The 22,189-nt window shown below is 50.1% G+C and overlaps 1 protein-coding gene across 2 annotated transcripts in view; it reads left to right on the forward strand.

The window, feature by feature from the left end:
- LOC138572602 (kelch-like ECH-associated protein 1A) overlaps positions 1-22,189 on the forward strand; it is a 550,201-nt gene that overhangs the window by 159,331 nt on the left and 368,681 nt on the right. For both annotated transcript variants that reach the window (XM_069649273.1, XM_069649274.1), the window contains exon 2: positions 11,452-12,128. In XM_069649273.1, coding sequence (XP_069505374.1) covers positions 11,452-12,128 — 677 coding nt within the window. The remainder of the gene's footprint in view (positions 1-11,451; positions 12,129-22,189) is intronic.

Raw genomic sequence — 22,189 nt, forward strand, 5'->3', positions numbered from 1 at the left:
TTATTTTCGACATTTTGACTTTCGACATTTTGTATTTCGACTTTATCACTATAAACCCTTTAAGATCATTGCCCAACAACACCCTTCCAGGTACTTCAGATTGGATACTAACAGGTATTCTGACAGTCATGTCATTGCACTGGATGAGAGCTGGTAACTGGGGAAGCATCTGCACAGGCCGTCCAGCTAACTTGGTGAGGCATTTGGGTGCCCTAGCAACATCCTCTACCTTGAAAAAAGATTTGTCCACCACAGTTATGCTGGACCCAGTGTCCATAAAGGCAGGGGTCTCCTGACCATTCACTAGGACACTCTCCTTATAATACTCTTTAGTATTATTTGGGATAGAATTTTACACATCTAAATTCTGTGTTTCCCACAACCCCAAGGATACTAAAGAAACACTAGCTGAGACTCGGATGGGGTCTTCAGCTAGTAGTTGAAAGTTTCCACTGGTCATTGGTACTTCCTCATCTGGAGTGAAGGCTAAGGAGACTGCGTGGATGCCTGAAGGTTTACCCTTACATCTGGGATCCCCTTTCACATGATCAGTTGAACCACAAACATAATATTTCCGCAATGCCTTTATGAATGGTGGCTTGTTCTGACCCCCTTCTGGTCTGGGACCAGAAGGTACACTAGCCTGATTTGGTTTCCCTTGTGGCTTACCCTTGGAGTTTTGTTTGTGGCCCTCTTTGGAACTGGAATTATTTGAATTCTATTTGTTGTATTTATTAGGCTGTATTCCCTCATCCTTTTTCTGAGTGACCCCAGAATCCTTGTGAGTAGCCCTGTTGGCAACTCACAAGTCAGCAGCCTTAGCTAGTTTCTTGGAATCTATTTCCTTTGAATCAGACAAGTGCTGTCTGAGCTCAGGAGAGCAGGCATCATAGATAGACTCCAACATGACAAGATTTTTCATTCCTTCATAAGTGTTAACCATGTAACCCTTAATCCATCCCTCTAGGTTTTTCAAACACTCACTCACCCCGAAGCCCAAGGGGTACCATCATGCCTTTTGAGGGTCCTAAACCTCTTAAGGTACTGGGAAGGGGTCTTCCCAAATCTAGCTATCAAAGCTAGCTTCACACATTCATAATTCTTCCTATCCACCTCCCGCAACTCCATTACCCCATCAGATGCAATGGGGGGGGGGGTAGAGAATAACCAGGGGATCAGCTGATTCCCTGTGATTTCCTTGAGCCCATGATTGTATTCAAACCTAGCTAAGTATGTTCGTACATTCCCACAATCTCTTTAGGTATCCGGGGTCTCTTTGGACTGGAAGATCTAGAGGATCCGGGGAGGGAAGCATTTTCCAAAGACAATTTCTTCATCTCTAGCTCATGATTGATCTCCTTTTCTTTGAGCCTTAGTTCTTGATGTTTCTGTTCAGTTTGGACACTAATTCTTTTGAATTAAAGTTCAAGCCTAATTATTTCTAGAGAGATAAATTCAGGACTTAATGTGGGACCTGACAGGCAGAGGGCCAGAGTTGGTTACATTGGCAGCCTCCTCTTCCTCATCTGCTTCAACAATAACATCTTCAACATCATTATCCTCAATATTTGCTACAGTTGCTGGAGGAGTAGGCACTACAGCCCCATTCTCCAGACTTTGTTTTTCTAACAATCTTTCAATCATTTCTGATTTCTTGCCTTTAACAGGAAGACCTTTCTGTCTAAATAATCAGCAGTATTTGTAAGGAGGGTCTCCTGGCTATAGCTTTCAATCTTTGACTTTTTTTTAAATTAACTTTTAGTGATTGTTAAGCCTTGTGGTTAATTGAACCAAGGTACTAACAGCACTCCTTTTTTTTCAAAATATTTATTTTAAACAAACAGGATAAAATGATACAAAGCTTAATCAATCACGACATATGGAACAGAAGAAATACAGTTGGTTGCTCTTCCCTCCCCTCCCCATGATCTTAATGTTCCTCTACCTGGCCCAGCTGCGAATTATCGATCCGTAAGGTTCTCCTGGTTAATTGGGGCTTGTATGTCAGAGCTGGATAATTCTGATCGAAGTCCAGGATCGGGCCCCAGATGTTCTCGAAGCGATGTAGGCGGCCTGCCCCAGCAGCCGTCACCTTCTCCGCGATTAAGATGTCCCAAATTTTAATCCACCAAAAAGGCATTAGTGGTCTTTCTGTGGTTTTCCAAGTGCGGGCTATTACATTTCTGCCTGCCAGTAGACATTGGGACAGTAGTTTGGCCGTAGGGCCCGATCTAGGGTAGCTCCCGGGGACTGGGGCTCCCAGAAGGATGGGCTCGGGCTCCAGGGGAAGTCGTATCTGAGTGATGTCTGCGATTGTTGCTAGGCATTGTTTCCAAAAGGTCTGGGCCCTCGGGCAGGACCACCACATATGAAAGAAAGACCCTACTTGGCCGCATTGCCTCCAACAGTTCGGGTTAAGTGTAGGGTTCATATGGTGTAGCCTCAGGGGAGGATAATACCAGCGAAAAAGGATCTTGTATGCGCCCTCTCTGTTCGTAATGCAGGATGAAGAAGTGTGTGCCCGCGACCAAATGTCAACCCATAGCTGGTCCTCGATTGGGTGGCCTAGGTCCGCCTCCCATTGGGCCATGTATCGAGTTTTAGAAGTTAGGAAGTCATTTTGGAGGCGTTTGTATAGAGTGGAAATTCTCCCCCTGTTTGGGAGGTCATTTAGGGTCAGTTCAATAGCCGTGGGAGAGCGTGTGGCGGCTTGGCGGGTCTGTGGGTGGGAGCACCAGTGACGCAGCTGAATGTACGTAAATCTATCCTGTTCCTGAAGCTGGAAGAGTTCTTTGCAACGCCCAAAGGTGCAGGGTTGTCCCCCTTCGAATAGTTGCCCCAAGGTCTCCAGGCCTCCCGCAATCCAGGCTCCAAAGTTCCGGGTGGACCAGCCAGGGGAGAAAGCTGGGTTCAGGAACACTGGGGAGAAAGGGCTGAGTCCCACTGGGGTTTTCTTTTGTTTCAGCGCTTTATCCCAGACAGCAATAGTGTGTTTGGTGGTCCTCAGGAGGTTCTGCCACAGTCGGCGCTCGGAGAGCTTGATGTGCGGAAGAAAACGTAGCGGGAGCGGTAGTTGCGCCTGTTCGAGGTCCACCCATCTCGGGCGGTTGGTAAGTATCTGCCATGATCGGATGCAGGCGAGTTGGGCCGCCATTTGATATTTTTGTAAATCTGGAACTCCGAGGCCACCCAGTTTAGCGTTGCCCAGCATCGTGGACCTGGGGATTCTGGGCTTCCTCCCTTTCCAGATAAACCGTGTCATTTCCTTTTGTAGCTTCTGAAGAGCAGGTGCCGGAATTGGTGCTGGAAGCGAAGCGCAGGCATATAGGATCCTTGGTAGCAAGTTCATTTTACAGGCCCTGATGCGGCCCATCAGTGAAATCTCTTGTGCCGCCCACCGCTTTAAATCTGCCTCGAGGTCCGTGAACAGTGGGGGAAAGTTTGCTCGATAGACTTCCCCAGGGTCTGCTGGGATCTGGACACCCAAATAACTGATGCTCTTAGTCGTCCATTGTATCGGACATAGTGGGGCCAGATCCTCCCGGAGATCTCGGGACAGGCCCACTCCCATGGCAGACGACTTCCGGAAGTTAATGGCAAAGCCCGTGACCTTTCCATAGCTCTCTATCTCAGCTAGGGCCTGAGGGAGGGAAGTACGAGGCTCCGTGATGGTTAGTAGGACATCATCTGCGTAGAGGGCCAGTTTGTGGTGTGTTGCATTCGATTGGAAGCCCTTAATCGCCGGGTTTCGCCTGATCCGTTGGGCGAATGGTTCCATAATTAGTGCGAAAAGCAGTGGCGATAACGGACAGCCCTGTCTGGTTCCACAGGTCAGGTCGATAGGGGGGGAGAGGATGCCATTGACTCTGAGAAGGGTCTTGGACGCTGTATAGTTAGCCAACGTCATGGCGCAGAACTCCGGACCAAAGACAAAGGCCTCGAGGGTAAGCCTCATGAAGTTCCAGTCCACCTTGTCAAAGGCCTTAACTGCATCCAGGGCCAGAAGCACCAGCTCCTGCGAGTCTCGGGAGGCAAGCTCCACCAAGTTCAGAGCTCTACGAATATTGTCAGCGGTAGAGCAGTGTGTGATGAAGCCACTCTGGTCGGCATCGATTATCTCTGGCAAAATCCGGGACAGACGGGTTGCTAAAATTTTGGAGTAAATGTTGGCATCTATATTGAGCAAAGCAATCGGTCTGTAGGACGCAGGATTCTTCGGGTCACCGCCAGGTTTGGGCAGCAAAACTGTGATGGATTCTTGCATCGACGGAGTTATAGTGCCTGTGTTCCTGAATGAATTAAATAACTGTACCAGAGGTGGCAGGAGTTGGGGTTTGAAGACTTTATAAAACTTCGACGTATAGCCGTCCGGGCCTGGGGCTCGGGATTTAAGGGATTTTATCGCATCATCGACTTCCTCAGTGGTGATTGGGGCTTCCAGCGAGTCCCGAGCTACGTTTTTCAGTCGGGGGAGCGCCGCCTTTTGCAAGTATTCCCTCTGTTCTTTGACGTCTCGGGCCGGGGCGGTCATCACTTGGGTCAGGTGAGTCGATGCGATTTGAAGCTTGTCGTGATCCGAGTATTGAGTCTTGCCCTGCTGATCCCGAAGGCCCACAATTATGTTATTCCTTCTTGTCTTGGCAAGTTTAGCCACCAGTAGCTTGTTTGCTTTGTTGTTTTTGGCGTAGTAGAACTGTTTAGCCTTCGTCATTTGATGGGCGGTATGTTCAGCGTAATGTGCTTCAATTTTCTTTTTGGCTATTCGGAGGGCTCGCTGCGTTTTAGGGGTCCAGCCCTTCTCCTTATGGGTCCTCTCCGCCCTCTCGAGTTCCTCTTCAAGATCCTGACGGATCTGTCGTTTATGCCTATGATAGGCTACCCCTTTGGCAATCAGTTCTCCCCGCACCACTGCCTTCATTGCATCCCAGTTGTTGGCTAGGGAAGTATCTCCGCTAGAGTTTTCTTTAAAGAAGTTGTTGATCGCGGTTGCGATTGCGTCTCTGAGTGGCATCTCATTAAGGATGGGATCATACAGAGTCCATCTACACCTCTGGGGCTCCGGGGGTCCCTGGACTCGGATTTTCAAGGTTACTGGGGCGTGGTCGGATAGGATTCTGGAGCCTATAGTTACCTCTTCAGTGAAAGTGAAGATCTGTGGGGATATCAGTAGAAGATCTATCCTAGAGAATGTCCGGTGAACATAAGAATAGAAGGAGAAATCTTTTTCAGATGGGTGGAGTACCCTCCATGAGTCCACCACTCCAAGGGTTCTAAATAATCGCAAAAGGACTAAAGCCGTGGTGAAGTCCCCGGCGGAGGGTGGATGTGATTTGTCTTTTACGGGGTCTGGGACCCCATTAAAGTCCCCACCGATCACTATCTGGCCCTCCAAAAAGGGAGAGAGGGTTGCGGTTAGAAAATCATAGAAGGGTGCTTGGCCAGAGTTCGGTGCGTACACGGAGACCAAGGAGAACAGCTGTCCCGATAGCAGGCATTTCACTGCTATGTAGCGTCCCTCTGGGCAGCTTATGGAGTCCAGAATCTGGGGATTCAGTCCCCTCCGGAACAAGATTGCTGTACCGCCCCGCTTGGAGCTTCCAGATGCGAAGAGTTGTTTTGGAAAGTCGCGAGAGTGTAGGCGGCTGAAGTCTGCCGGGAGCAGGTGAGTTTCCTGTAGCATGGCCACATCGGCAGAGTCATTCTGAAGTTTTTGTAGAATTGATTTGCGTTTAAGCGGTGAATTCAATCCCCTAACGTTCAGAGAGACAAACTTCCAGAACTGTTGGGCCGGGGCATGACCCGGAGTCGCTGATGAGACTTGTGGAGGGGGGGGGCTACTGGAGAATCAGCCATTATGTCGTGGGAGACGTGACCATCTGTTATCCTGCTTTTGGGGTTTTTTCTCGGACCGCCAACGGGCAGTCCGAGGTTTAACTGGGGGAGGGGGACCCGTTATGGGGTCAGGCCCTCCGCTGTTTCACGGCCCCGTTGGCCAGGGAATAGCCAACATGGCTAAAGGTATGAATAGTCTGAGTGAAATGCTCCAAGGACTCATAGGTGGAACATACCTTGGAGTTGGGCATGGGCCGTGGGGGGAAGCCCGCTGCATCGGGGGTGGAGATCATCCATGTTTCAGAGGTGGCGGTCGGCTCCACAGCGTCGGGTTCACCGAGCCGGGTCTCAGGGCGCCGAAGAGTCCCTCGTGGGGTAGCTCCGGGTCATTTCCTCCTCCTAAATCTCGGAACCCTCAACCATGTGTTTTGTATGGGCCTAGGGGAGGCTATAGGGTCCGGGTCAGCTGCCGCTTCAGTGGCCTGTTGGGACGAGGTGTTAGCGGAGTCCGGATGCAATATACTTTCAGCATCGCCCAGATGTTTGATCCTACGCGTGGTACCCTTATAGGAGAATTGCAAAGCTGTAGGAAAGAGCCATCTGTAGCAAATTTTTTGGGCTTGGAGGAAGGTAGTCAGTGGGCGAAGGGCTCGCCTTTTCTGAAGGGTCAACGGAGATAGGTCTTGATAGATCTGAAGGGGGTCCCCTGGAAGGTGATTTCGTCGTTGGAGCGACTTATTGCCGAGATGGCTTCCTTTGTCGTATAGAAATGCACCCCGGTGATAACATCAGGCGGGCCGTCTGACTCCACTCCACGACGGGGATTTAGCCTGTGAGTGCGATCCAGTAGCAATAGTGAGTCCTCCAAATCGGGGAGAAGAGATTGAAAGAAAAGGCCTACATATTTGGTTAGCCCTTGGTCTGAGATTGATGTGGGAACCCCCCGAATACGGAGGTTGTTGCGCCGGGCTCTGTTCTCCATGTCCTCCTGCTTGTATTCCAGGATTTCGACCTTGTCCTGCAGAAGCCCAACGGAACGCTGGATCTCAGTCAGGGAGGACGCGTGCTCTTGGGCGCGATCCTCAATCTCACTTACTCTCTGTTCCACCTCCGAAACCCTCTTATCAGTATTTTCCAGCTTGGCAGTAAGCTCAGACATACATGATCGAAATTAAGTTTTAATGTCAGCCATGAATTCCCGAATATCCTCCTTGGTTGCTAGAGGTCCCTTGTTATCCAGGGATTCTCGTGAGATGGAGGGGGGATTGTCCAGTTTCTTCGCTTTGTCGGCTGACATTAGCATTGTTGCTATGTCTGATGACTTAGTGGATTTCGATTGCTTAGACATCGTGTGGTCTAACAGGAGAGGGTTAACGGCTGAAGGTGGCTCAGTCGCAATGGTGGCGATAGTTGGAGGTCTCTCAAGAAGTTGGGATAAGGATCCCGATGTCTTGGTTGGGCTTTTAGTTAGCGAAGGAGACTTCAGTGCGAGTGAAGAGGAGGAAGGTCGCTGTGTCGTCCCGGTCTCCCTGGTACCAAGATGGCCAAGGGGAAAGTGAATGTGGGCCGGGGCGCCCCAGGAAATAGCGGGAAGATGAAAGGGAGCGATTTTAATACCGGAGCACACCAGTCCAGGATGGTCTTTTGGGGTGGATGGTGAGGACCCCGATCGCCACGGGTGTTAGCGAGACTGTTGGTGGTGGTGGTGGCCATAGACAGACTATATCAAAGTGGGTTGCTCAATAAAGAAGGCGCCGCCGATCGGAGCCACGGGCCAGTGGGTCCACTCCTGCAGAGGTGTCGGGGGCAGTAGGGTGTTGCAGCCTCCTCACAGTTGAAGACAGGGGTGTTATGCGGTGGACCCCTGAGAACTCTCCGGCTTCGGCCCCCTCTTCTGGAGTGGAGGCGGAGGGATACAGGAGAGGACAAGAGCAGGGAGGCTGCGGCTGCGTGTCGCGTGTTGGGGTGGCTGCAGGGTTCTATCCTCCTGGGGATGTCCGGGGAGGTGGGCCAGAACTGAGGAGGCCTGGGGCCCGGGGCACCTACCGCGTCCTCCGCCGTCCGTGCTCCTCCAAGGGTGCTGCCCGATGCGCCGCCGGGAGTATCAGTTGGAGCATAGACGTGTGGCTCGGGTCCCTCTGATCATGTGAGGCGAGAGATACATGGGTCTAGATCGATTTCAGGGTTCATAGGGGGAGCCTCGAAGGCGAGGCCGCGTCTCGGTCGTTGTCGCTGGGTCCCGTCCGCCATCTTGGATTACACAGCGGAGGGGCCGCGGGACAAAAAGAGTCCGATTATCCTCATCTTGGCGATTCTGGGTTCCATCAGCACGCCGGCCGGGCTCCACACCCTCTCATCTAGTTGGGCTCGAAAAACGCAGCATAGGAGTCATAGAAAGCTGTGATGCAACGGGCGTTCCACGGAGGCCATCACGGGAGCGACTGCATAGCCAGCGCTCCAGGCCACGCCCCCCCACTAATAGCACTCTTAAATGTAAATCTAATACTTTTATCCTCACCGCTGTACACCAGTGTTGGGCAGAATCCTGTGCAGTTCCCTTAGGGAGCACTACAGAAGATTAGGACTATAGGTATATGCAATAAATCCCCTTTGGTATCAGTCTGTACCACAAAGATTTAGTGGATAACTTTGGCTAAGCAGTCAGACGTATCTCAAGAGGGAGATGAGCAGTATTCAGGGTTTATACATTAGGGCTTCAGTACTATGGAACAAGGAAACACTGACCAAAGGTTTGTATTTAAAATAATATATATTTATTTTACACACTCTGATGTTCATACATAGATCACTATTATTAAAGTAAGTTAAAACAGTCAAGAGTATACACAACTCCCTATTTAAATTGTAGACAAGTTTGAGCAAAAGTGAAAACTGAGCAAAACGGCACAGTGTAAACCAAGCAGAAATGGTACTCTAACAATTTCTCAGAAGGGAGGGAAAGGACAAGTTATACAGGGTTATACTCTTCAACACACCAGCAACACTTCCGAAGTAGATTGTGAACAAGTTAGGCAAGGAAGTACTTTAACATATGCAATACTGAGGTGAAATCCGAGCAAAATGCCACGTCACAATATTAAAAAGGGGAAGGAAGAAGGTGCTTATAAGAGTTGGGTGCACCAACACATTTCTAGGTGAGAAGCAATCTAGAGAAGGCAGATGGAACAGATTTAGCCAGAGTCAATAGGCCTGTGCCAGAGTCAATGGTACAAGGCAATGTGCCGTGGATCAAACTGTTCTAGTAGCTGCAGTCAAGTCTTTGTTTAACGATTTGAAAAGGCGGTTGCAGAAGGTAAAAGACAATGTTAGATGATAGGGGCGGCCAACCCAGTAGGTAAGTAAAGGATTTAAAACACCTTTAGCGATACCCAACAAAACGGGAGGCCTGGCGGAACAATGTACCTTAAAAGTGGAAGAGGCTCCTGCTGTGGCAGTAGTTCCTGGCAGTTCCTGCAGTTTGGGAGATCCAGCAGAGAAGAGAGGCTCTCGTCATGGAGGAAGGTTCGAGTTACTGCACTGCCCAGGGATGAAGCCAACCGCGGTGTTGCCAAAACGAATAAAAGGTGCGCTCCTTTAAATCACGGTCGTGGTGGACGGGTGCCTGGCTATCCGGTCTTCGAGTGTAGGGCACTGGCAATTCGACCAAGGCAGGTCCTGGAAGGCGATTGGTGAACTGGTTGGCCCCACCAGCTCTAGGGAAGAAGGCTCTTGCAGGCGAAGATCTTCTTAAGTCGTTGGAGAAAAGTGGTGAGGAACTGCAGCAGGGCTTCACCGGTTGTTCAGTCGTTGCAGATGTCTTCAGCTTCTCTCCTCTTCGGTTTCTAGTTCTAGTGGCGACGTCTTGTCCTCGGGACCCTGCTTTTATGCAGCAAGACCCCCATTCATACAGCCTAGCTGTCACTCACACATTTGGTTGGCTCTTCTGGCGGGAGAACTCCCCAGCCCATCAGGACAGAGTGTGACTTGGGTTGCATAGGTAACCCTGTCCAGGGTGCCTATTCCCCCTCCCACACATCCTGTCTACCCCAGACTCAGTGGCACTGAGAGGAGGGTTTCTGTGCAGAAGCCTGCCAAAAGGACGAACAAAGGATCCCGACCCCGGTTAGGATTTCAGAGAAAGACACAAGAAAGAAATATTATTAAAGTTCTGGCAAAAAAAAAAACACTGGATTAAAGTTAATATTAAAATAAACCGGCGGTATGTTAGAGGCTGTCTGTAAAAGTGGTAGCCTCGAACAATGGGAAAATCACATAGGGAAATATTTGCGGTCAAATATTTACAGTAGTAACCACTGCCACCAGCCATAATCTTTGGAGAGAGGGACTGTACGGTACCCCCTCGAAAATGAACACTAGGGAAAAACTATTAACCCTTTCCAGTACTTCCATAATAAGATGGCTTGTACTGGTTTAGTTCATAATTATTGACTAGTAAAGTCAATGGGGACTTTACATGCCCTGGGAGACAGTAGTCAGTCCCAGGGTATGGAGTCTATGCCCTGTGTTACTGTACTGAGGGTGCTGTGTAACGCATATGTTAGAAAGATGATTCCTATGAGGGTGAGAAAAACCCCATAGACCATAAGCACACAAGATAGCCCAAAACACACACTAGCAATCTGTCTAAGAGTGGGAAAAAAGGATCTCACTCTTAGCAGGAGAAAAAAATAAACCCTTAAAATCCAGCAAAGCTGCTGGGGGACTCTATAGGTAAGGGAAATTAGCACCAGAAGAGAATTCTCCCTAACAATAGAACATACACATATTTTTTATTTGAATCAAGTTAAACGCAGTAGTGTTATCTTTGCATACCACACGTCCAGTATTTGTGTTCTGCCTCAATCACGTTTTTGCTGAAATGTTTGAATTCAGATATTTAGCCAAATTAAAAGCAAGTGAAACTGTGGCAACATTACAATGCACAGGAGGAGGTGAGGTCTTTCCGGTGGTGACGTCAAATTTCAGTGCCAGTTTCCATCCTTCTTTGCAGCAGGATATTTATGCACCTTAGATTAAAGGATGAAAAATGTCAATCAACAATGTTTTATATTGCCGCCATAGATGGATTATTTTAAATTCATGATTTCATGTTTTGTCTTTGTTTTTCCTTATCTTGTAATCCCTTCCTAAACTAATTGGGAGTCATTACGACCCTGGCTCTAAGGGGTTAATGGCGCCGTAAAAGGCTGCGGCACCGTTAACCCGTTAGCGCCTAATTACGAGGTCCCTTTGCGGGACCCGACCTTAATGGCTGGTCTAGACCGTACCTACCGCCTTCCCCATTCCCATTATGCCCTATTGGGCGAAAATGGGAATGGGGAAGGGCCATGGTGAAATGGGGCAGTACCGCCCCGCCAACCTTGGAATGGAGTGGTACTTCCCCATTTCACCATGGCGGACTCCTTACAATACCGGCACCAACCATGGTGCTAATAGCGCCATGGGTTAGCACCGGTGTTGTAATGAGGGCCATTGTCTGGTGTTCTTTCGTCTAGTGTTCTTTAGCCTTGCTGAGAACATTCCAAAATGTATTAACACATTTAGTTGCTATGCTAAATACGATTTGGTAAATAAAATGGCCTTCTTATTTATTTCTAGGTGATCAGAGAGGAGGAATTCTTGAACTTGAACCATTGTGAATTATTAGAACTGATCAGTCAGGACAGCCTCAACGTTCTTTGTGAATCTGAGATCTACAATGCTTGCCTCCAATGGATCAGGTGCGATTTGAATAACCGAGCAGAATATTTTTACATCATTCTAAATGCAGTTCAGATCCATGCCTTGCCCCCAAGTTTTATAAAGCTGCAGCTTCGAGAATGTCCTATTCTTCACAAAGTGAACTCCTGCAGAGATTACCTCTCCAGGATTTTTCAAGCAATGGCTCTCAGAAAACCTCTCCCTCGTATAAGGTTACGTGGTAACCCACTGATCTATGCAGCAGGAGGCTTCCTCCAGCATTCTTTACCTTCAATGGTCGCGTATAACCCTAGGACAGATGAGTGGATTAAACTCACTGATATGCCGTGCCCCAGGAGTGGACTTGGAGCATGCACAGTTCGGGGACTTTTCTACGCTGTGGGTGGTCGAAATAATGCTCCCAATGAAAATACAGACTCCAGTGCTTTAGATTGTTTTAATCCCATGACACAGCAGTGGCTGTCTAGATGTGCAATGAATGTGCCCAGAAACAGAGTTGGTGTTGGAGTAATTGATGCTGCTATTTATGCCATAGGAGGCTCTTCTGGTTCTGATCATCACAGCAGTGTTGAAAAGTAAGTTAAGAATCTCTTAATGTGTCTGAAAAATACCCTCTTGTTGTGAAAACATTCTGAAGAGTAGGTTGTATGCATTAACATGTGCATGAAAATGGATTGCTTGATGTTCAAATCTCTGTTGTATCATTCGCACACACAACTGACTGGAGAAGCATCACTTTCTTTGCTCAAGTGATTATGTGATGATTGACTCTGCATATTTTGTCGCAAATTGTATCCTATGCATTCCTTATGAGGCTATGCAATTTTGGTTGGCAGTTAAATCTCTGTAGCACTTATTCCTTATCAGTGAATGTCACCTATTCATTATCTTTTGACTATTCAACAACCAGGCTGGACCTCAAACCCCTCTTTTATTTTGTAAAGCAATTATATTTCAATCAAGACTGAGCTCCCTGAATCCCGGGCACCAGGTAGGCCTTCTGAGCAGGTTCTTTGAGAATTTATTTTCTAAGATTTTTTCATGATAAATATATCTGTATATCTTGAAGATGTTATGTCTTTCGCCTTTAGGTTTTAAGGATTTTTCAGTGATTTCTTAAGTAATGGAGAATTTATTTTGTGACCAGCCCAAACTGCTTGGTCGCATCCCATTTGCATGAGACCACACCTCTCTCCAGACATGTTTCAGCCTTGTTGGGCCTAATCAAGTGAGGAGTAACTTGGGTCTTTAGGCCCAGCAGGCATTAGACCCCCATCTGGGCATACCTGTCTCACGTGCGGTAACTACAGCAAAACAAAAGGGGGTGGTGGCATCCAAAGATACCTCTCCACCCTAGAATGTCTCTAAGAAGAAGCATCCCCTTGCTTCTGCCCCCTCTAGTATAGCTCCAAGGCCCCCTGTATGAAGCCTACTAGTGACAATCTAAGCGTCCGTGTGATATATTGTGTGGATGACATTGATGCTTAGGGATCACACATTACTAAAAACCAATTTGATATATACGTGTGAGTACTAACATAGTTAACCGCTATAGATGCAGTAATACCAGTTTGGACGCGTTGAGCTGCGAGACTACTCTCCAATTATGGATGTTAAATGTGACACAAATTAAGTTCTTTATGGCCCCCTGGCAGAACAAGATCTTGGTGCCTTTGCGACTAATTGACATCTCAAGGATTTGTGGCTTCCATACAAAACACTTCCCAGAAAATAACCAAAAATATTTTACTGACCTGATGAAAGGGGAAAAACACAGGAATTGAGTGTGTCATTGCATGGTGATCATGGTTACATGTGCTGTTATTAGACCTTAGAAGTACTTGAGGGGCACAAGAGCTTTGTCCTTTTAAAAATTGCTTTTTTGACCCATCACTAGGAATTGTGTCAGGAAAACGGTGTAGGTGTTTCATGTTTACAAATACAAGGGCCCTCGGGTCTATCCTCTTAGACTTAGTCCACATTAGACTCCTTATTAGTGGCTGCAGTACAAATAACATCATGCAGTAAGAATACTGTACCACCAGACCGTAAAAAGGGAACTTGCTCTGATAAGGATGGGTGTATGTACAACACCCATTTTTAGGCTCCTGGCACCTCACCAATCTGCGGTAACATGGAAAGATCCTCCTAGTACAAACTCTAAAGAGTATTGCCATTTCTTAATGACAGTCTGGTAATACTGCAAAGTTGTGCGAGCCTCCCATATGTCAAAGTAGCTTATCCTTGGATCAGTAAAGGCCCCTGTGGCCTATAATATGACTTGGTGCATGGTACTCAGGCAGCACTCATGGACAAAGTTATCAAACCTCAACCAGATGCTTGGTTGGGCACACACAGTATTGTGCTGAGGCACATCATGTTGTCTGAAGCCAGGATAACACTGAATTGTGTCATGGGCAGGCCAGAGCTCAAGACGTACCACACATTTGCAGTGCCAAAGTGGGAGATGGTGTTGAAAAGACTTATGCTATAGTCAAAAGGCATATGGCACTTAAATGTTTCAAAGGACAAAAGTTTTCCCACCAGATTTCCGCAGGAAGAATGAGGAGCACAGGAAGAATCTGAGTCGCAACACCTCTTTTTCATAGATGAGTGGGGCTCTGATGTAGAATAAACCATGTCGCCACCACACAGTAAGTGGGACAGAATGCTTGGTAATTTCTCCATGGAAAGAATGTCCTGGTAGAAGCAACTGCCACCCCAATGGTCAACAGCAGAATTAATGTTCACTGCACACCTTCTGTCCTAAAAGATGTTGCCAGTGTTGTGCTCACAACCACACTCTTTGGAAGTGGTGGCCCCTACACTCTGTCCCAATATTATACCCAATACTTTTTGGTGAGCATAGACAAAATGTTTTAGAATTCGGTAATTTACCTCTAGCAGATGAATGCTGATACCTTGCTGGCGGTGGCAAGCCAGAAAATATGGAAGGTGCTGTGGCGAAGCAGAAGTAAGTCTCAGACAAGAGGACATGGTTCAACATAATTTTATTTAAAATAAAATAAACCCCCTCACTAGACCTATTGCTACGACGGGTTTCCCATCCTACAACAAATAAAACTGAAGTGCTTGTCAAGATGTCAAAACACAGAACACAGCCATCTGTCCTAACCTGTCCAACTACCTGGCCCTATCACTTAAAAAAAAGAAACAAAAGGGCTTTTGACACTGGAAGATGTCAGCACCTCCTGGCTGACCCCTTTCTCGATGGTTGTTCTGCAAATCAAATGTTCGTTCCAAGCCACGGTTCCTTGTTGAGATATCCAGAGCAGTCTTTAAAAAGAAAACAAAACCAGCAAAAAAAAACAAAAAACTTTTTCTCTCAGAAAAATTACAAAGTCACTCAGTCCTGGTTTGTAAATTCTGAAAACGTTTCCTGGCTTCTATCCAGTGGTTCAAAGGATTGTTGCTTTCAATCCTTTTTGTAACTTAAATGTTCCTCTCGTGATATGGTTTCTTGTTTGGACTGTCAAAAACAATCAAATGTTCTTTTAAAAATCACCCACAGTGGGGGCATGACTTGAGGCGCCGATGATACGGACACTTCACTGAGAGCTCTGTGGGACGCCTGGTGTTTGTCACCAGAAATGCCTGTTTAAGCACATCATCCCCGGCATAGAGTAAGCCTGAGGGGTGGCGGAGAACCTCGGGAGTCTGCAGCTCGACTGAGAGGCGAAATCGGAACGGGGAAGTCCCCCCCCCGCCCTCCGGCTAAAGGAGCCCAGCCTGAGGCCAAAATCTACCTCCAAGATGGCGGTTCTGGCGGGCTTGCGCTAAATCCCCCAGCCCAGCCGGCCAGACGAGCACGGACCCCGCCGGTCGGGGTCCCTGGACATCCGGAAGAAAGGAGACGAGGCAGCTGCAGCTCCTGATCCGTCCCTGCCACCACCGGTAGCGGCAGGGGGGCAGAATGGCACCTGGAGGAGATAGGTGCTGGGGCTTGGTGCCCCCCTCCCCCCCCGAGCCTGACTAGTGGGACGGTGGATGCCCTCCTGCCCGTGGACGTTGGGCCGCTGAACTCTGCGAGAGGTCTCCTGGGCCCGCCTGTCCCACACTGTGGGCCCGCTCTAAATCCTCTGCCTGACCGTCGCGGACGGCTCGCGGCAATGATGCCTCCCCCTCAAGGCACAGCATCAGCGGAGGGGCGGCCCCAGTACCTGCTCCTGCCCGCAGCGGACAACCACGGTCTGGAGGTAGGGGCCGGGCCGCGATACCGGCAGGGGGCTGGCGCGGTAGCACGCACTCCTAAGTTTTGAAGCAGCGGGGAGCGGCGGAGGTGTCCCCAACCACCTGCCATCAGCCCTAACACCCCGCCACGGGACCGCAGGCAGGGTCGGCCTCTCCACCGGCCTGATATTCCCCCCCCCTGTCGGACTCACCAGGCTAGCCCTGGGACCCTGAGGAGGGAAAGGAGGCTTGCAGCCCGCACGCCCACCTGCACAGGCCCAGCACCAGTTGGGGCCTTCCCATCGCCAGTACAGCACTACACCTCTTGGCCTGTGACAGGCCTGCAGACCCTGACATCGGCCTTGGGAAGCCCAGGGCCGCCCTCCTTGGCCTCAACTTGCCCCATTTAACGCCACCTCGGTCCTCGTGGACCCAATGGGCTACCCCGGTCAATCATCTGATGCCAGCGGACCTCCGCCACTACAGGCAATACTGAAGGATCTGCCTGGGTGGTCCCCCCTGCATTAAAAGGGAACCTAGAAGAACAGCAAGGGACCAGAAGCCCAAACGAGATTGGCAAAGCAGCAGTAAATATCCCAACCACTGCAGTGAACCTCAGCAAACACTAGTCTGTAGAGCTGGCCTGGAACCCCTACCAGCGGTAATTTGACAGGCGGCATTGTCAAGGCAGGGCTTCCCCCCAGGACACCCTGTGAAGATTCACGCACCTGGCTGGGGCGAAAAGGGGTCACACCTGAAACTGCCCCCCCTCTCAACAACAGCCTGCGGATACAACTCATCCGGGCGGACAGCGACCCAGACACGAAGATGTCTAAGCAGAAGGGCTCGAAGTCTGCCGATATAGCCAACTTACTCCACTGTCATGATGCCTACCCTCGGAGCACCAGGCCAGGCCCAGCACCCCCGGGAGCAGGCATCATGCCCCCGGGTAAAAGCCCAGCGGCCCCCTAAAGGGGCTCTTTGGACTCTGTCCTGGCGCCGTTGGCGCCAGGCTCATGTTGAACATCAGTCCTGGCGCCATAGGCGCCAGGCTCATAAAGGAAGGTGTTTTGTGCACTTACCTGATGCAGACCATGCTGCAAGATTCAGGCCTCCCTGAGACCTGAAAGGGACTATTTTTTCATTGGGACTATTTTGCCACTCGGGTGTGGCCAGGGAAGGATACTTACCTGGAACTACTTTGGGGGCTATTTAAGCCACGCCCAGACAGTAGCTCACGCTTCGCGTTGTTCTGCATCCAAGCAGCTGAACGCTCACCATGTCTGCTCCTGCATCTGGTCTCCAGCCACGCCCGCCTCGATCCTGGAACACCTGTAAGGAAAGAAGAGAAGAGAAAGGTGAAAACCAAGAATTTTATCAAACTTCTTATCTGCATCCGGAACCTTCACGCCAGCGTTCCTGAGAAAAGACTTTCATTTAAAAGCACTGCGTTGCTCGCTGCAGCGCCGCGCTTCACTCACCTGTCCTCGGGAGTTCTTCTGGCTCCACCGCGACTGTCTGCTCCGGTCGCCACATCTCTGCGCCTAGGTGAGAGTAGAAGAGACAAAAGGTGAGCAGAAGGAACATATGAGGAAAGCCTAATTTTCTGCCATAACACTTACCGGTCTTCTGTTGGTGGACCATTCCTCATTTCGGGTCGGCGCCGCTTCGTTGGCAGGTACCGCACCCCGGCCCCTATGGGGAAAGGACAAAAGACATTACTGGAGGAATATAAAGACATTAAGAGGGGTCGCCCCCATCGCTAACTCACCTGAGTTTACCATCGGCAATTCAATCCCTCAACGCATCGCCTTCATTCTGCACCTGAAATAAAGGACAGATCACAGGTTAGGAAGGCAACAGAAAAGGAGGCTCAACACTTGAACTTTTGTAATCTTCATACTTATGGCGTTCGCTCGGAAAAGTCAAGTGGATTTTGCCAGCGCCATTCTGAAAACCAGTGAAGTAACTGGACAAACACGCGCCCCTGCACCAGAAGCAGGATGGAGAGTTCATCCTTTCAAACCATAAGGTGAGCTTCAACCAGGGATTTCGGAGGAAGTTAGAGAAGAACGAAGGTGGTAAGGGGGGAGCGAGCACACTATTCTGCAGACTATTAAATCCCCTTTCTCATCTGCAGAAGGATATTCCTACGGGCCAGACAAGCAAGATTTGAGGGTCCTGTTCAGTCGGTGTTCCGAGTTCTGCGCATCACGCTCGAAGAGGCCACAGAAACCCAGACTAGACCAGCGCCTCCGTGGGAGTCAGGTGAGCGTTACTTCCACTTGAAGGAGAAATCTAAACAGCCGGACCCCCTTGCCCCCCCGACCCAGCCTTCCTCACCCACAAGGGCCCAAGGACAAAGACGATATTCAGGGACTTCTCGCGGACATCAAAATGGAATTCTGCAACTGCATGGCAGAGTTTACAACCAATATAGATGGCCTGGACAACTGTGTTGAGGAGGTGGAACATAGGGTCAGGTACACGGAAGACCATGCTGGAACACATGGCGCAGATTGCAGAGCTGCGACAGAAAATCCAGACTCTGGGCGGAAACTATGCATCGCAAACAGGAGGACCTGGAAAATATGACCCGCAGAAACAATATCCGTATCAAAGGGGTTCCCGTCTCGATCCCGGACCAAGCCCCCCCTGCCTACATCGGAGATCTCGTCCAGACTCTCCTCCCAGACTGCGATAAGTCACTACTTCTACTCGATCGCACTCATAGACTGCAAGGCCGCAGGAATACCCCATCATCGACTAGCCCTGAAGTTATCACCAGAGTACATTTTTTCTATATGAAACAGGTGATCATGACAGCGAGCCGCTCACAAGGTGACCTGACATACCAGGGAACCACCATACAGTTGTTCCAGGACCTAGCCGCCCCCACAGTCCAACAGCGGAGAGCCCTTCGGCCTATAACAACCTTTCTGCGGAGCGGAAAATAAAATATCGTTGGCTCTACCCGGCCTTGCTTCAATTCACACTTGAGGGCCAAACGAGGATAATCCATGCCCTGGAGGAGGCTGGCAGGATTATGGGATGCAAGCCCTCGACACCCGAGGAAGACACATCTACCTCCCAGACGGATAAACCAAGCAGCTCAACACCGAAGCCCCAGCATAGCCGCTGGATGAGTTCCAAAAGGATGGAAAACTGCTGACGCACACGATTAATACCCGACCATCAGCACTCCATGCCGGAACCTGCACTCTTGGCACCCGGGCGTCCCACGCAATGCCCCAGCCGAGTGGATGGACAGTCACTTCGGCCCGAGGCCCGTTTGGGCCAGTTTGGTTAATCTTTGTTCCTTCCTTTCTCCTCTTTGGGCTGGGACCTTCCCCAGCCCCCTTGGTTACTGGGGCCCGGTTCGCCCAGATTTGGACAAAGTTAAAACTCGATTGCAGCTGAGTCGTGCCGACACCGGCCCCCTGGTGGACTTCCCTGAGCACAGGATTACCCCCCCACCACCCACCTGAATCCTAATGGCACCCCGCTGACCGCCCCCCCGGCGCACACCAAGCTCTGCTACATCTCATTGAATTTCAGGGACTTGAACTCTCCCACAAAACGTAAGTCCCTCCTTCGATGCCTGCAGGACTTTCAGGCCTCAGTGGGGTTCCTCCAGGAGACCCACCTCTTAGCAGAGGACTTCACCAGACTGTGGTGCCGAGCATTCCCAACACAAAACCTGGCCTTTGGCCCCAGCAAGAAAGGGGGCACAGCGATTCTGCTAGCAAAAGGCATCCCCTTTAAAGAGAATTAGACCCTGCGTAGCCCAGATGTCAGATTTGTAGCAGTTAAGGGGATCTCTACGGGCAGCTCCACACGCTGATTGCGGTCTACGCACCAAACGACGGCCAGGCGGCCTTCTACACAACCCTGGAATCCACGCTTCTCCCCTTCCTCGAAGGACATGTGGTCCTGGGCGGGGACTTCAATGGTGTGCCCAACCCCTCACTGTGTCATGAATCACAGAGTGCGCCCCTTTTGGGCTTCTTGGTCCCTGTCATAGCGGGCTTGCACTCATTAATACTCCCAACATGGCCGTCCAGCGTAATCCCTTCTCGCTCCATGCGCTGGACGTAGCCTTTTCTACTAATAGACCACGCCTTCCACGGCTCCACGCGCCTCAATGCTATTGCGAAGTAGCGACCAGACATGTGCTCCATAGCTCGCGGTTCTTCTCCTTGTTCCAATCCCGCTATCCCTTCCTTGTCCTCCCCCTTCTACTTACCTCCTGGATTTGTGGCTAGCTTGCTTCCACTGCCTCCTGGATTCCTGGATTCGGCGTCCCAGAAACTGAACGCATTCTGGATTCGGAAGAGAATCGGGCAGCCTTCTTCCAGACCCGGTCCATCCGCAAGAAGGCATCGACCAAGGACACCAGTAAAGAACAGACTCAGGTGAGAAGGGAGGAACTCCTTGACACACTGGACAGGTCAGGCCCCCCCGTCCACCAGGGACTTCAGGTTGGCTTTGGCCTCTGCCACCTGTTCAAGACACTAGGTGTGGTAGACACATGGAGGGTCCTTCACACGGACACTGTGGACTACTTTCTTCTCTCACATCCACCGCTCCTCATCCCGAATAGACCTGATTTTAGCTAGCACGCAGCTCCTGCAGTTCACGGATGATGTGGAAATCGGTGCAAGGGTGCTGTCGGACCATGCCTCGATTCTCCTCACCGCAAGGGTCTGTGACCTGGATCCCCCAGAAAGGCGCAGATGGTCTCTATATGAACCAATGCTGCATGAAATGGCAGTGCGCGATGCCATAGCCAAGGCGATCAGCAATTACTTTAAGGAAACCCCCCCCGCCCTCACCTCTACAGCAACGAGATGGGAAGCCATGAAGGCCGTAATCAGAGGGGAACTGATAGCTCAGGCTGCAGCATATACAAGGAGGCAAACCATGAACCGAAACCAACTAGAGAAGGATATGGTGGAGGCAGATACGGCCCTAAAAAAGAAGTGGTCGCCCAAAGCGGCCAAGATGGTTAGGCTAGCTCGCACAAAGCTGGAAGCACACTACGCGGATGACACAGCCCAGACCTTGCTCCGGACCAAACAGAGCTACTACACGAATGGCAATAAAGCTAATAAATATCTGGTGAGCAAACTAGCCAAAACGCGCCGACGGAGCCACATTACTGCACTGAGGGACCCGAAAGTTAGAACCCTGTACGGAGAAGGGGCGAAACCGACACCCTGACACAGCCCCCAGCCCACAGGCCCTCCAGGAACAATATATAGCAGACGTTCGGCTACCATACATCTCAGAAGTGAACAGAGCTGCCCTGGAAGTCCCAATTACAACCAAAGAGGTGGAAGAAGTACTCAAAAATCTGAATCCCTGGGCCCCAGGCCCAGACGGCTTTCCACCAAAATTCTACAAACTTTCACCCCATGTTGCTGCGCCCAATGACAGAGCTATTTAACTCTTTTCGGGACTTGGGGACTGTCGCGCCCACTATGCAAGAGTCTACCACAATCATGCTATTGAAGCCCGGCAAGGACCCAAAGGAGTGCTCTTTGTATAGGCTGATATCTCTGTTCAATGTGGGTGCTAATGCATACTCAAAGGTACTGGCGAACAGGTTGGCGCAAATCCTTCCAACTATCATAGACCAGGCAGGGTTTATCAGAGGGAGAATCACCATGGACAACATCCGACGAGCGCTCAATCTCATCGAAGTTGCGACCCAAGATCGTCGGGGCCTGGCTGTCTTGACTTCGGACACCACAAAAGCATTCGACAGGGTGGACTGGAACTTCATGCGCCTCGCCATGGAGGCGTTCCGGTTTGGCCCGATATTCCAGAAAATGGTGTTAGCAAACTACAAAGCCCCGAGAATATCACTCCGGCTGAATCAGAAGACCTCGACCCCGATCCGGCTTTTGTGCGGGACGAGACAAGGCTGTCCGCTCTCACCGCTGATCTTTGCTCTGGTCATGGAACCATTCGCCCAAAGGACACAAGCTAATGAGAACATCACTGGGCTAGAAATAAACGGCAAACAATTCAAGATCCCCCTATACGCCGACGACGTGATGATCTCCATCACCAACCGTCAATCCTCCTTGCCCACTACCCTAACTGACCTGGAGGCGTTTGAAGGAGTGGCTGGATTCCAGGTGAACTACTCCAAATCAGAGGCACTGAGCGTCAACCTGGGCATTCCCCTTGTAGCCAACCTCCAGGCACTCTGCCTGCTACCATGGAGCTCCTCCTCAACGGCCTACCTGAGAATACGCCTCACAGCAGACCCGAAACAGCTCTACACGGCTAACTTACCCCTGCTGCTCAAGGAATTGGAGGAGGACCTCCAACGATGGGACAACCAAGAGATTTCTTTACTGGGCATGCAAAATGAACCTCCTCCCTAGACTGCTGTACCTGTACTCCGCTCTCCAGCCCCCCCCCCCAAAAACAG

Source organism: Ambystoma mexicanum, chromosome 1p, assembly GCF_040938575.1.
Source record: "Ambystoma mexicanum isolate Mex_15411 chromosome 1p, UKY_AmexF1_1, whole genome shotgun sequence".
NCBI lineage: Eukaryota > Metazoa > Chordata > Amphibia > Caudata > Ambystomatidae > Ambystoma > Ambystoma mexicanum.